This window comes from Hemitrygon akajei, chromosome 20 (genome assembly GCF_048418815.1).
Source record: "Hemitrygon akajei chromosome 20, sHemAka1.3, whole genome shotgun sequence".
In the NCBI taxonomy this organism is placed as follows: domain Eukaryota; kingdom Metazoa; phylum Chordata; class Chondrichthyes; order Myliobatiformes; family Dasyatidae; genus Hemitrygon; species Hemitrygon akajei.
In genome coordinates, this window is record NC_133143.1 from 35,648,801 (window position 1) to 35,662,584 (window position 13,784).

General features: G+C 39.7%; 1 protein-coding gene across 3 annotated transcripts in view; it reads left to right on the forward strand.

Moving 5' to 3' along the window:
- slc9a3.1 (solute carrier family 9 member A3, tandem duplicate 1) overlaps positions 1–13,784 on the forward strand; it is a 151,714-nt gene that overhangs the window by 97,708 nt on the left and 40,222 nt on the right. For all 3 annotated transcript variants that reach the window (XM_073024168.1, XM_073024167.1, XM_073024169.1), the window contains exon 3: positions 1,058–1,218. In XM_073024168.1, coding sequence (XP_072880269.1) covers positions 1,058–1,218 — 161 coding nt within the window. The remainder of the gene's footprint in view (positions 1–1,057; positions 1,219–13,784) is intronic.

The following is a 13,784-nucleotide window of genomic DNA, read 5'->3' on the forward strand; positions in this document are numbered from 1 at the left end:
TTATCCCTCTCTTGTGTGGGTACACATCTGCCCTTATTGGAGCAGTCCTGCTGATTCCCTGAGCACTGAGGCAAGCTCACCAGAAAGTTTCCTTTCTCCAAATAACTGTCAATTCAAAGGACATTGAAAGCTTCAGTACCAAAATTAATAAATGTACATATACAGTGACAAAAAAAAACCAGGCAGATTTTTCATGTGCTGATCAGCCTTGATTTAGGTCAAGGGATTAGATATCCTACATGGTTAAGAAGTGTATTCTAGCAAAATTAGAGTAGAGTCCCACATTTCCACTGTCAGCCATAACTTGCTGCCCTCCATAACTTCTATTTCAATTAGCTACCTGTGCAATGTGACCAAGACCTTTTCTCATTTTTTTGTTTATTTTATATAAAAGAGAATCATAATAGTTTACATTTAACTTCATGGGAGTGGTTTAACCAGGCTGGTCCTGAAGGTCAGAAAGATGTAAACTATGCTTCTAAAATGTAGGCCAATACCTCAGTGCAAATAAGAAGCTGAGGAAGTGCTGTAACGGGGAAGATAACATCTTTCACATGAGATTTTAAGCATCCCTGGTGTGTTTTGGTGAAGAGTCAAACTCTTGGCCTTGTTATCTGTTATCAGTAAAATATTTCCTGACCATAATCTTCCATCACAGCAATGAGTTTTGAAATTTAATTTATTTTCTGGAAGTATTTTAAAAGTCCTGGATTAATATGGCACCATTCAAGTTCTTTTGTGGATTCTTTAAATTGAGTGGTTATTTTTTAACTATACTATATATTTGATCAGAAGATTGCACCTTATTGTTCATTATCTCTAGCACAACAGAGGAGGAGCAGGTATGGCTCGTTAGATATTGCAGCACAGTTTTGTGAGCTCCATTTGCATTGCTGTCTATCACCACCAGCACCAAAGTCCAACAACTATTAAGAAAGGCCTGAAGAGCTGTTCGACTGTGGGCTGCTTGCATGCATTCCCATTTATTAGTTCATCATCTTTGTAATATTTGTTAACAAAAAGCCACCATTAATTCTGAATTCTGTTTATTCTGCAGGAGATCTCAAGGCTGGCCTCCTGGAATTCCTTCTGTTTGGAAGCCTGATTGCTGCAGTTGACCCAGTGGCTGTATTGGCTGTGTTTGAAGAGGTTCATGTGAATGAAGTGTTGTTCATCATTGTCTTTGGAGAATCTCTTCTTAATGATGCAGTCACTGTGGTAAGTTCAGAGTTCAATCCTTAATAGGTTTTCCTCTAGTCCAACACAGCACCAATATCTTAATGGATTTTTTAAGTATTGCCTCAATATTTATCAAATGACAATTTTTTTTTCTCTTACCTCCTTGGGATCCAATGATCCTTGATAGTTGCCAATCTAAGTTGCCCCTAAAGAGTGAGGGATTGGCTTTTTATACTGGTTTAATCCTGTTTGCACTACCTCAAGAGTTTTATGCCATTGAGTGGTCAGATATCAGGGTACCTTAATGAAATCGGATGTCAAATTTAGGTCAGACCATGCAAGAATGGCAGACTTTGATCCCTTTGAAGGTATGTTTTGTTTTTCTGCTTGTTTCACTACTTTATTGTCACTTTAACTGATTGGGAATACTTTTCACTTTTTAAAGAAACTTAAACAAATTTTTAACTTACAGTTTCTGAATTATCAATCCGGTATGACTTTGTGGACTATTTTCTAAATAGGGAGAAAATTTTTAAAAAATTAGAATTGCAAAAGGAACCGGGAGACCACGTGCGGTTTCCCTAAAGGTTAACTTGGAAGTTGAGTTGGGTAGTAAAGAAGGCAAGTGCAATGATAGCGTTCATTTTGAGATAGCTAGGGTACAAAAGTAAGGATGTAATACTGGGGCATTATAAAGCATTGGTTGGACCGCACTTGGAGTATTGTGAACAGTTTTGGGTCCTTTATCTAAGAAAGGAGAGGGCTAGCATTGGAGAAGGTCCAGAGGAGATTCATGAGAATGATCCTAGGAATGAAACGACTAACAGGAGTGTTTGATGGCTCTGGGCCAGTAAGTGCTGGCATTTAGAAGAACGAGGGAGGGGATCTTATTGAAAGGCCTAGCTGGAGTGGATGTGGAGAGGATGTTTCCTATAGTGTTTCCAATAGTGGGCGAGTCTCGGACCAGTGAACACAGCCTCAGAATTGAGGGATGTCCACTTGGAACAGAGGAGGGACAATCTCAAGCCAGAGGGTTGTGAATCTGTGGAATTTATTGCCGCAGATAGCTGTGCAGACCAAGTCATTGAGTATATTTAAAGTGAAACTTGGTAGGTTCTTGATTAATCAGGCTGCCAAAGGTTACAAGAAGAAGGCAGAATGAGGTTGAGAGGGATAATAGATTGTCTATGATGGAATGGCAGAGCAGACTCAATGGGCCAAATGACCTATTTCTGCTCCTATGTCTTATGGCCTATGTTTATTCACAGGCAACAGGAAATACAATGGATTCCGGCTAATGGAAACCAATACATTTTGACCAAATTGAGTGGCTGCCACAATTAGCTGAAGTTTCATGGTAGTAGTTAAAAAGTCATAAAAAAGACAAACTACTATTTAATTGAGCAACAAATTACATATTTAAATGAAATGCAAAACAAATTAGAACACTGCCAATGCTGCTACAGTACTATAAAACTGTGTCAATTACTAATAGTTATTAACAGAAGAATTCACCCAGTGTACGCTGCCATGTTCTTTTGATTGACTGTGACTGAACAAAATCAGTGCAGACATTTAGTTGCAGATAATGGATTGCCTTTGACAATTCCATCCTCCAAAACTTTATTTTCATTGTAACATTCAAGATGATTCTTTATACCTTCAAATTCTGTATGGTTCCCATCTTGTTGAAGTGGTGAGATCATTTTATTTTCACTCTCCGCCGTCACTGGCATCTCCAAGCTCGAATGCTTGAAACCGCAGTGAGCAAAACAGTTCTAGATTGTGTTACTGCTTATTTCTCATCAACTATCAGTGACAAAAATCATTGCTTTTTCAACACAAACACATGCAACCAACCATCTAAAAACCGTTCACTCTAAGCATGCTATAGTGTCTAATGGCCACACAGGTTCACATGACTGATGCTAGTTAGAAACTGTTCAGCAACAGACTCCTGTCCCAATTAAGCAAAATAGTATCCCAAATAGACAAAGGGAATCCCAACTATTTTCTCAATTAGTTTTTGTTCTTTAAATATCCCAAATAAGCAGCTGCCCCAATTAACTGAAGTATCATTTAACCGGAATCCACTGTATTCCTAATGAACGAGCAATGTCCAAAAGTTGAGGACATGGTGACCATGCTTAAGATCTCGCTCTGTCAGTTTAATACTATTTTACATTGGGTATTTTGCAATGGGGTAATCTTACTATTTAATACATTCTATCTGATTCAACTATCCAACTTCAATTCTGGAATAACTATAATAACATTATTGACAAATCATAGCAATAATTTGTTCACATGTGAAAGGCAAGGGAGAAGACAAAAAAATATCCTTCCTACATTAGAGCCCAAATAACAAAGTCTATCTTCTAAAATGATTCTATTTTACATTTCTTTTTGTAGATGATACCCTCTAACCCAATCAGATGAAAATCCAGTGTTTAACAATTGAGCAGAATTATCAATTAACTTAACAAGTTGATGATCTCTTACTTTATTGTCACTTCATTTTACAAACTTATTTATAAAACAATACTTCCACTTTACAAGACTGGGGAATAAACTGAGTTAACATTTGTTGTGATTTTGTCACAGCTTTTGTCTTAGCATTGTTATTCTCCGGATACACAGTATTAATATGATGTGCATTCTGTGGCAATGTGATTAAACTAGGACACTTGGAAATCTTGAAAGATGATGGCCTGGAATCAATTCTTCAAAAGGAACAAAGTATCTCAATAAATTAGGAACTTCTAAAAAAAAAAAAGTCATTAATCTGAAAGCCCATTAAAAAAATGTTCATGAATCTTTTGGGATTGCATTGCATGTCGCTGCTAAAGGTTTTAAAATCTACCCAAGGTGGAGCAGCATTTGTGTAAAGAGCTGTACTGCAAATCAGAATTAATTTTATTTATTGAGATACCACAGAATAGGCCCTTCTGGCCACTTGAGCTATGCTGCCCTGCAATCCCCTGATTTAACCCTAGCCTAATCACAGGACAATTTACGATGACCAATTAACCTACCAACTGAATCTCTTTGGACTGTAGGAGGAAACTGGAGCACCCGAATGAAGCACATATAGTCACGGGGAAAAACGTACAAACTCCTTGCAGGCAGTGGCGGGAATTGAACCCAGATCACCTGGACTATAAAGCATTGTGCTAACCACTAAGTACTATCCTCTATCTCAGGTGCTAAATGTGCACTTAATCGCAGCTCGCTCCCAGTAAGACGGCGGTGTGCTAAGACACAACGGTTTTTCTGCGTCCAAACAAAGGTACAGTTGCTCATCCTTGACATCTTTTTTCACAATCGCAAGACCCTGCTGGAATGGAGAACACCAAGTGCTGCAGGTCTATTCCACTAGCGAGTTGCTGGATAGCGGTAGAGCTGGACTTGTTGTGCACTGTGTCGTAGCCTGCTTCTTTCATCCGGGGAAGAAGGCGTCTGTGGCAGTGGGCTAACCAATGGACGGCGCGGGAGGTTTTTGTTGTGTTCTCAAGAGCCTCTTGGGCGTTGGTAATGTAGAATCCGATTCACTGGTTCATTGGGGAGGTTGACAGTGGGGGAGCTATGTGGCTTCGGTTGTGGCACAGACCCAAACCCTCATTCATGCTTTGGTTTGCCAGTTGCGGCTGCCAAGAAGGGAAATGTGTGCCGCTGGATTCCGCACTGGGTTGAAGGCTGGCCCCTGCTGTTGGTACTGTCCTCCGGCGCTGGTTTGCTGGGAGACAAGCTGGGTTGCTTTTGTCTGCAGTTACACTGCACAGTACGAGTGCTGCAACCCGTCCTTGCAGAAACCTGACTCCACAACAACATCTGTGCATCATCAATCTACGGGCCGGGCCACACCACTCGGGGACTTGGGCTCTATTATTACATTTTTAGTATTTTTTCTAACTATGTTTTTCTGCTGTCTGTGTGCTGTGTGGGATTGTTGGTTCTACCTTTTACACCTTGACCCTGGAGGAATGCTGTTTCGTGCAGCTGTATTCATGTGTATGGTTGAATGACAATTAAACTTGAACTTGTGCTGTGCTTCTTGAAGTCAGCATTCATGTTCAAAGGAACATTGCAGAAGCATATCACAGACATCCATGTCTCTATTATGTGTTTCCTGTCAGTAGTTGAGCACAAATTCTCCCATCAACCCCTTCCCCTCCACTCTATCTAAAGTCTAGTAATCTGCTTAGAAAGCTGGGGAAGCTGGAACTTGTGCTATAGTACAGTGTGAAAAATGTGATTTAAATGAGGCATCTGAAAGTCTTAATCAGTACATAGATATAAAACAAGACATTTCTTTTTGTGATATAAAGCCTATCTTATCATTTGTGAATTTAATGAATTGACTGATTCCCTTCAAATATATTTCAGAGCTATTGTTATCAGAATGCAGCTAATGGAAATAGTTTAATTTGTCTCTGAAACATTAAGCTTGCTTGGAAATATAAACAAAAGTGTAATAAACATTAAATTAGTTGTATGGATAGTATTGAAAATCCAAGTTCTGTCAGTCAAATTCTCTATCAATTAGTTCCTGACTTCTCTACCCTAGTGAAGAGAGAATCCCTCTATGGAATTACTTGTTACTATGGAGATAATTCTTTACCTCATTTGTCTGAATATATGCATGTATGTGAATCTTGTTATGAAAAGATATAAACCAGATTTGACCTTTCAGTACCATTCACCAAAGAGCCAATAGGGTTGCCAAGTCTGGATGTGTACCTGGAGGTTTCACATCACTTCCTAAACCTGAATGGCCAACATGTTCAGCCATTAGCTTACTACAGGTCTGAAAGTGGTGAGGATGCTATTGTTGTTTAACCAGACTTTGGTCATTCTTGTCTCTGTAAACAAATCCAGATCTGGGCAGATAAATGGCAGATGAAATTTCATGCAAGTAATATAAAATATTACATAGGAAGTAGAAATATTATATATCAATGTACAATAGGGAGTGTTGAGTTAGTGCACTGTATGAGAAGGATTTGGGAGTCCTGATAAACTCATCAATATAAACATCTAGACAATGCACAGAAGTGATTAGGAAGGCTGATGTAATGTTGGGCTATATAATGCACTCAGAGTTCAGCTCTAGAGATGTTCTCTTTAAGCTGTTTAATGTGCTTGTGAGGCCACACCTTGAGTACTGTGCACAGTTTTGGTCTCCATATTTTGTGAGGGATGTGGAGGTACTGGAACGAGTTCAGAGAAGGGTGACTAGACTCATTTCAGTTCTGCAGGGTATGAGCTATGAAGAAAGCTTGAAAGCATTAATTTTTTTTTTAGCTCAAGTAGACGTAGAATGAGAGGAGACATAATAGAAGCGCTCAAAATCATGAAGGGTGTAAGTAGCGTGGATGCCAGCTGTTACTTCAAGATTAATCCATCAATGAGGACATGGGGCCATAGATGGAGACTGCTTAAGGTGAGATTTCAGACTAACATCCCGAAGCATTTCAATACACGATTGTGGACATGGGACAATCTACATTGTAGTGTAGTTGTAAGTAGTATCTTATAAACTTTCAAATCTAAACTTGATAGTTATTTCAACCAGAATTCTTATTCTTATTATGTGAATAAGAATTTGGCAGGTTTTGTTGGGCTGAATGGCCTGTTCTTGTCAAAAACATTCTAATGTTCTGATGTTCCAAGCAGCCTTTTTCTTCCATCCCTTTGTTACAGCTAATAAACAAGAGTTGAAAGAAAATGGAGGTTTAAAAAGGAATGATTATTCAGGCCATGTGACTTTTGTTCTCCAGTTTGCAGGTGCCTTAAATTCCGGCCAGTCCATATTGACCCGCTAAGCCTTTGCAGTGTCGCAGAAAATTCAATTAACAAGTGTTTTACACACTGCACCATTCTCTGGATTCTGCAGGCAGGCTAATTTATCTTTGCTGACAAAATTCAGGTCTTGGGAAACTAAAAATAACCCGGATCACTATCTTTGGGGAAATGCAGAACAGCACAAGTTATGAAAGAGAGAGAGAGAGAGAGAGAGAGCAATCACTAGGTTGTTTTCATCTCAGATATCTGGAACTATTGCTGTTGCTGTGATAACTACAGGGCCATTAAATCTTCTGGAAGGTAGACTGCACCCATAAGAAATGTGCTGGTTACCAAATGAGGATATGGCCTTGTGCTACCTGGTGTAATGCATCCAGTTAAGATATTGGAATGAATCATCAATAGAACTTACAGTATTTGAACTTAATATTAAAACTGAAGGTTGAGATAAGATGTGTAAAATATACAGGTAATTGGAAAGCTAAAAGGAAATCTGTGTAAAACATACCTCATTATGCTTTTTATTGGCCTGAAATCACATGAATTAAGTCCCTTTATCCAATGATGGAACATTACTGTCTTGCAAGTTTGACGTACAGGGGAAGGGTAAGTATGTTGTGATGGAAATAACTGGTTCTTTGAGTCTCAACAGTAGAGGCCTGGACACACACAGTTCACACACAGTTTTAATAATAAAATTATTATTTAAGGGGAAGTTGGGTCAACACAAGCAAATACAATACACAGGAAGCGGTGTGGGGACAGGGTACGGTTACACATACAAAGAACAAGGGAAAAACACTACAACAGCTATCCCCCTTGACCTTGGATAGCCGCGGCTCCCTTACCAGGACAAATGATAGACCTTCCCAAACATAAATCAATGCACTTACCTTCAATGAGGTGGTCTGTAAGAGAGACCGAGCCAGGGACAAGTCTCACCTTTTATAGCATGGGGCTGGGCGAGATAATCCAATTAAGGTGACCAATAATTTAGGTGTGCATTGATTAGTTGGGCGGGACCAAATGTTGATTGGCGTGTGGTGTGTCCTCCGACCAGCCAGGTGGCAGTGCGTCTGTCACATGGCCGGTATCTCTGGATACAGGAAGTAACATTGAAATTCAGCCACATAGAACAGGTTGCTGAAGGCCACCATGAGTATTTTTAAATTGCATCAAAGTTTTGTACTCAATTCTGTTCGAGATGGGATTACTGTTCCTTCCATCAGCTGACCAGAATGGGCATAATGGGAGAAGATGGCTGGGGAGGGGGAAGATACTTCTATAATGCTTCTTCCCTATTATGTTAATCTGAACCAACACATACAAAATGCTGGAGGAACTCAGCAGGTCAAACAGCATTTATGGAAATGAATCAACAGTTGATGTTTCAAGCTGAGACCCTTCTTCAAGACTGGAAATGAAGGGGGAAGATGCCAGAATAAAAAGGTTGAGGGAGGGGAAAGAGGCTAGCTGGAAAGTGATAGGTGAAGCCAGGTGGGTGAGAAAGGTTCAAGGGAAGGAGGAGAGGACCTAGGGGAAGTAGTAAAAGGTCATAGTGGGGAAATGGAGGAAGGTGGAGGGAAATTTGTTTACTGGAAGGAGAATCTATATTCATGCCATCAGGTTGGAAGCTGCCCAGACGGGATATAAGGTGTTGCTGCCCCTATTCTGAAGGTGACCTCATCTTGGGACAAGAGGAGGCCATGGATTGACATGTGGGAATGGGAATTAAAATGTTTGGCCTGCGGGAAGTCCCGCTTGTGGCAGATTGTGCAGAGATGCTCAACTAAGGTGGTCTCATCTATGTAGTGGAGGCCGCATCGGGAGCACGGGATGACCTCAGCAGATTCACAGGTGAAGTGGTGCCTCACCTGGAAGGACTGTTTGGGGCCCTGAATGGAGGTGAGGGAGGAGGTGTATGAGCAGGTATAGCACATAGCCCACTTGCAGGGATAAGTGGCTGGAGGGAGATTAGAAGGGAGGGACGAATGGACAAAGGAATTGATCACTGTGCAAAGTAGAGGGTTGGTGTGTAAAGATGTGTTTAGTGGTGGGATCTATGTGTGAATCTGAAGTCTGGTTGTACAGGATCGGACAATTCATGCAGAGCAGGACTGTACAGCAGCAGTGAGATAACTAATCAGATTCAGTGATTAACTAAGGCATGGATAATTATCATGTCAAAGGGAAACCTCCCCTTCTGTTTTGTGAAATTGCTCAAGGTGTCCCTGAGGGGGCAGATGTAGCCTTCCCAAATCCTTATGAACTTGGCTTTGTCAGAAAGATGGTGGTATTATATGGTGAGGAATGTCTGTATCCACTTTCTGGAGTTGTGAGCCTATAATATTCTAATTGACTGTCAAAGTGTCGACTGAGATTTATCATTCTTGTCAGTGGAGAGAAGACCCCACAATGGCTGCTATCCTTGATGAAAAGGGCTGAGAACTAATCATATGCCATAACACAGTGTGTCTTGTCCGTGTGAATTAAGAAAATGCTGTTAGGTCTTGTGGTCAGGCAACCTATTTGCTAATTTCCTCAGGTTAAATTCTTTAATGTCAGGTTACTTCTCAAGAAATGTTATCAGGCATAGGAGAGGTGTATGGAGATCGAAATGCCAGGGCTCGTGGACACACAGACAAAATGTGACAGTACGTGCCATTACCAGAGCACTGACTGTTCCCTAGATCTTGGCACTGGTGAACTTCCCCCACCACTTTGTTTTGGCAGTCACACCTTTGTGAACCCATCACACCCCATTTTGGGTTGAAGGCATGCTCAAGGTGTGTCGCATTATCAAGGAAACCACTGCAGATGGAGCTCAAGCTATTCCACACAAGTTAAAAGGGAGGAGTGTCCAGGCATTAATGGAACCACAACAATGTCTTGAACAAAGACCTTGACATTTCCCATAAAGAAACGGGAGGACTTGAGCTAGGGTATACAATATGTAGGAACCAAACACAAAAGATGTGGTTATGTTACACCATGAACACTATAAATTAAGTCCTAGTTGTGAGTGTGAAGGAAAGTTGAGCGGTGGAAGACATTGTCAAATATGAGTCCTAAAGATTGATTCCTGGGCATGTGCTGATATCACATCAGCATGTGAAGAGATATAGCAGCCTAGTTTAGCTGGTAGCACTCTGAACTCCAGAGATTTGAGCACATTATCCAGTGAGACATTGCGAAGCAGTCAGCTTGTTTGCAATCTACTGTATATTGAACCCATTTGTTGGAACTGCATTAGTTTGGTGCCCCCTAGTGATAAATATGGACAAAACACTGGTTGAGCAAGTTTTTATTTGGACTTTTTTTTGGACTAAAGCACATCAGAGAAGGTGGTGTAGGCTATTTGGCTTTGATCCTGTTCCACTGCTCATTAAGCTCATGGTTTAAACCTGTCTGCCTTAATATCGCTTCTCCCTCTTTCCCCACATGCTTGACTTCTTTGTAGCTTGGTTGATTATCGGTGCTTTACACATATTTGCAGATACCTCCTCCAAAGCTCCAGTCATCAGAAGAAATTTATTCACTTTTCCATCTAAAATGAATGATCCCTTACTTTGCAATATGCCCCTTGGTTTTATAATTACCATTAGAGCAATTGTCCTTTCAGCATCCAGACCTGTCATTTCCCCAGCAGTGCAAGTACATCTACCTTAAATATGAAGGCCCAAACCATAGACAATAGTTCAGGTGTAATCACACAAGTGCTTTCTAAAGATGCAATAAGGTTCCCTACTTTCATATTCCATACCACTTGAAATAAAGACCAATACTCAATTATTCCTATTTAATTGCTGTATCTGCTTTCTTTTTGTATTTCAACACTAGGAGCACTGGATCTCCAAGTATTAATACGTTTAAAATGCTGGACATACTCAGCAGTTCAGGCCACATCTATGGGCAGAGCAAGAGCATTAACTTTTCAAGTCAAGGCTACATTGAAGTTTTGTAGTCTTACTCCATTTAAATAATTTTCCGTTGTATTTTTCTAAGGCATAACCTCACATTTTCCCCACGTAAACTATCTACGTACTATTTGCCCCTAATGTAATCCAAATACCTTTGTAGATGTTCTCTTCCTCACAATTTACTAACTTATTTCATCAGCAGTTTGCTCACCATATACTTGACTGTTTCATCTGAGACATTATATTGTAAATAGTTGAGGTCTCCATATTGATGGAGACAGCAGAAGAAGTTACCAATTGTCTAACCAAACCCAAGGAGACCCATTTATCCTGACTTTATTGTGGGTGGCTCAGTAGCATAGTGGTTCACGTAACGCAATAAAGGAACCAGCAATCAGGGTTCAATTCCTGCTTCTGTCTGTAAGGAGTTTGTGTGTTCTCCCCGTGACTCCTTTTCCTCCGTGTGCCACATTCTAAAGATGTACGTTAAGCTTAGTAAGTTATGGGCCTGTTTTGCTGGTGTTGCAAATATGGCAACACTTGTGGGCTTCTCGTTGCTCATCTGCGGACTCTATTGATCGTTAACACAAATGACACATTTCACTGTATGCTTCAATGTACATGTGACAAATAAAGGTAAACTTTAACCAATTCCATCAATATTATTTGTGTGCTGTTATTGGTGTGGTAAAGTTTATATTTGATACCTTATCTGCTGTAAATCCATAAAAACTCTATTAATTACCTTTTTTCCACTTCATTAAACCATGTTGACCCTGCTTGATTTTCTTATGGTTTTATGATTTAACTGCCCTATGTTAATCTCATTTATGGTTCCCAACAATTTTCCAATAAGTGTTGAGCTAATGGATCAATAGTTGCCTGGATTTCAACTCCTTCCTTTATTAGTAATATTACATATGCAGTTTTATCATACCCTTCAGAATACTGATAATTTGGACAGATGACAATCGTGTCTGTGGCCATTTTCTTTTGGAGGCATTGGATCTAGGTCTGCAAGGCACATCATGCTCAAGCATTGGTAGTTTTTAGAATCAGGTTTAATATCCCCAGCATATGTTTTGTGGCAGCAGTACAATACATAAATGTAGAAAAAATACTGAATTACATTAAGTACCAATATGTATATCAAACAGTTAAATAAGTAGTGAGGTAGTGTTCATGGATTCAATGTCCATTCAGAAATCAGATGGCAGGGGCAAGAAGCTGTTCCTGAATCGTTGAGTATGTTCCTTCAGGCTTCTGTGCCTCCTTCCTGACAATGAGAAGAGGGCATATCCTGGGTGGTGGGGATCTGTAAATGATGGACGCCGCCTTTTTGAGGCACCACGCCTTGAAGATGTCTTGGATACTACAGAGGCTGGTACCCATGATGGAGCTGACTAATATCACAACTTTGAAACTTTCTTTGATCCTGTGCAGTTGCCCTCCCCCACACCACCCCCTGTATCTGATAGTGATGCAGCCAGTCAAAGTGCCCTCCAGGGTATAAGTGTAGGAGTTTTTAAATATTTTAGGTGACATACCAAATCTCCACAAACTCCTAATGAAATATTGCCACTGTCTTGCCTTCTTTATAACCGCTTCAATATGTTGGGACCAGGTTACGCCCTCAGAGGTATTAACCCTAGAAACTTGAAATTGCTCACTCTTTCCACTTCTGATTCCTTTGTGAGCACTGATGTGTGTTCCCTTGTCTTACCCTTTCTGAAATCCCCAATCAGCTCTTTAGTCTTACTGACGTTGAGTGCAAGGTTGTTGCCGCTACACCACTCAACTAGCTGGTGTATCTTGCTCCTGTACACTCTCTTGTCACCATCTGAGATTCTACCCACAATGGTTGTATCAACAACAAATTTATAGTTGGCATTTGAATTGTGCCTAGTCACACAGTCATGGGTGCAGAGAGAGTAGAGCAGTGAGCTAAAGACACATCCATGATGAGAACCAATGTTCTATTACTGTTGTGTAGTGATAGCGATTGCTTCTAGTTTCTAACTCCCTATAGTGCTTCAATTGTCAATTATCGTTGGCAACTTTCAATATCTTCTACCATGGAGACTTCTGTGAAGAATTTGCAGTAGGTAATTATGTCTATAAATTATTTGTATTTATTTATGTTTCTAAGTAGTTTAAACTTATCCTTAGTTCTCCTTAGGTAGAGAAATGTTGCCCCACCCACTCATGCTCAATGGCTTAATAATATGTTTAGACCTTGAAAAAAAATCATTACTCAATTCTCAATTCGGACATAAAATTTCAAAAGGTGTGGGGACCTTTTCTTGAATATTTTCATAACTCTTTAGAAGAGATAGATAGATAGATACTTTATTCATCCCCATGGGGAAATTCAACTTTTTTCCAATGTCCAATAATGTCCAAGCTTTTTTCCAATAAGCTTTAGTTTAAGCTTATTCTTTTTAATCCCTTACTTTCAGCTTTTTTTCTCTCTAAGTTTTATGGTTTCTTTTTGATGGAAATTACATTATCGTTTTAGTAGTAGGCATTATTATTTTTCATTTATATTGACAGTTTTGGGGGGTTGAATGCTCTGATTATTTTTTTATTCCATATTGTAATAGTTGGCCTGGAGTTTTTCAGTGGGAGGGAGGGGAGGATACTAACTTTATATGATTTTATTCTGGGTGCTGTTACCTTATTGTTATGAATTATACAATTGATATGTTTATTTTGCACTGTATTAATCTTCACTTTGCTGTTGGTTTTTTTTGTTTGTGGTTGGTTTTTAGAAAAGCATTTAAAAAAATTTTAAAAAAGAAATTTTACATTTTTTTTCCATGTTAGTAACTTTAATAGCTTTTGTGTGGCGGGGTGGAGATGCATCTCTACCAAAGGAGG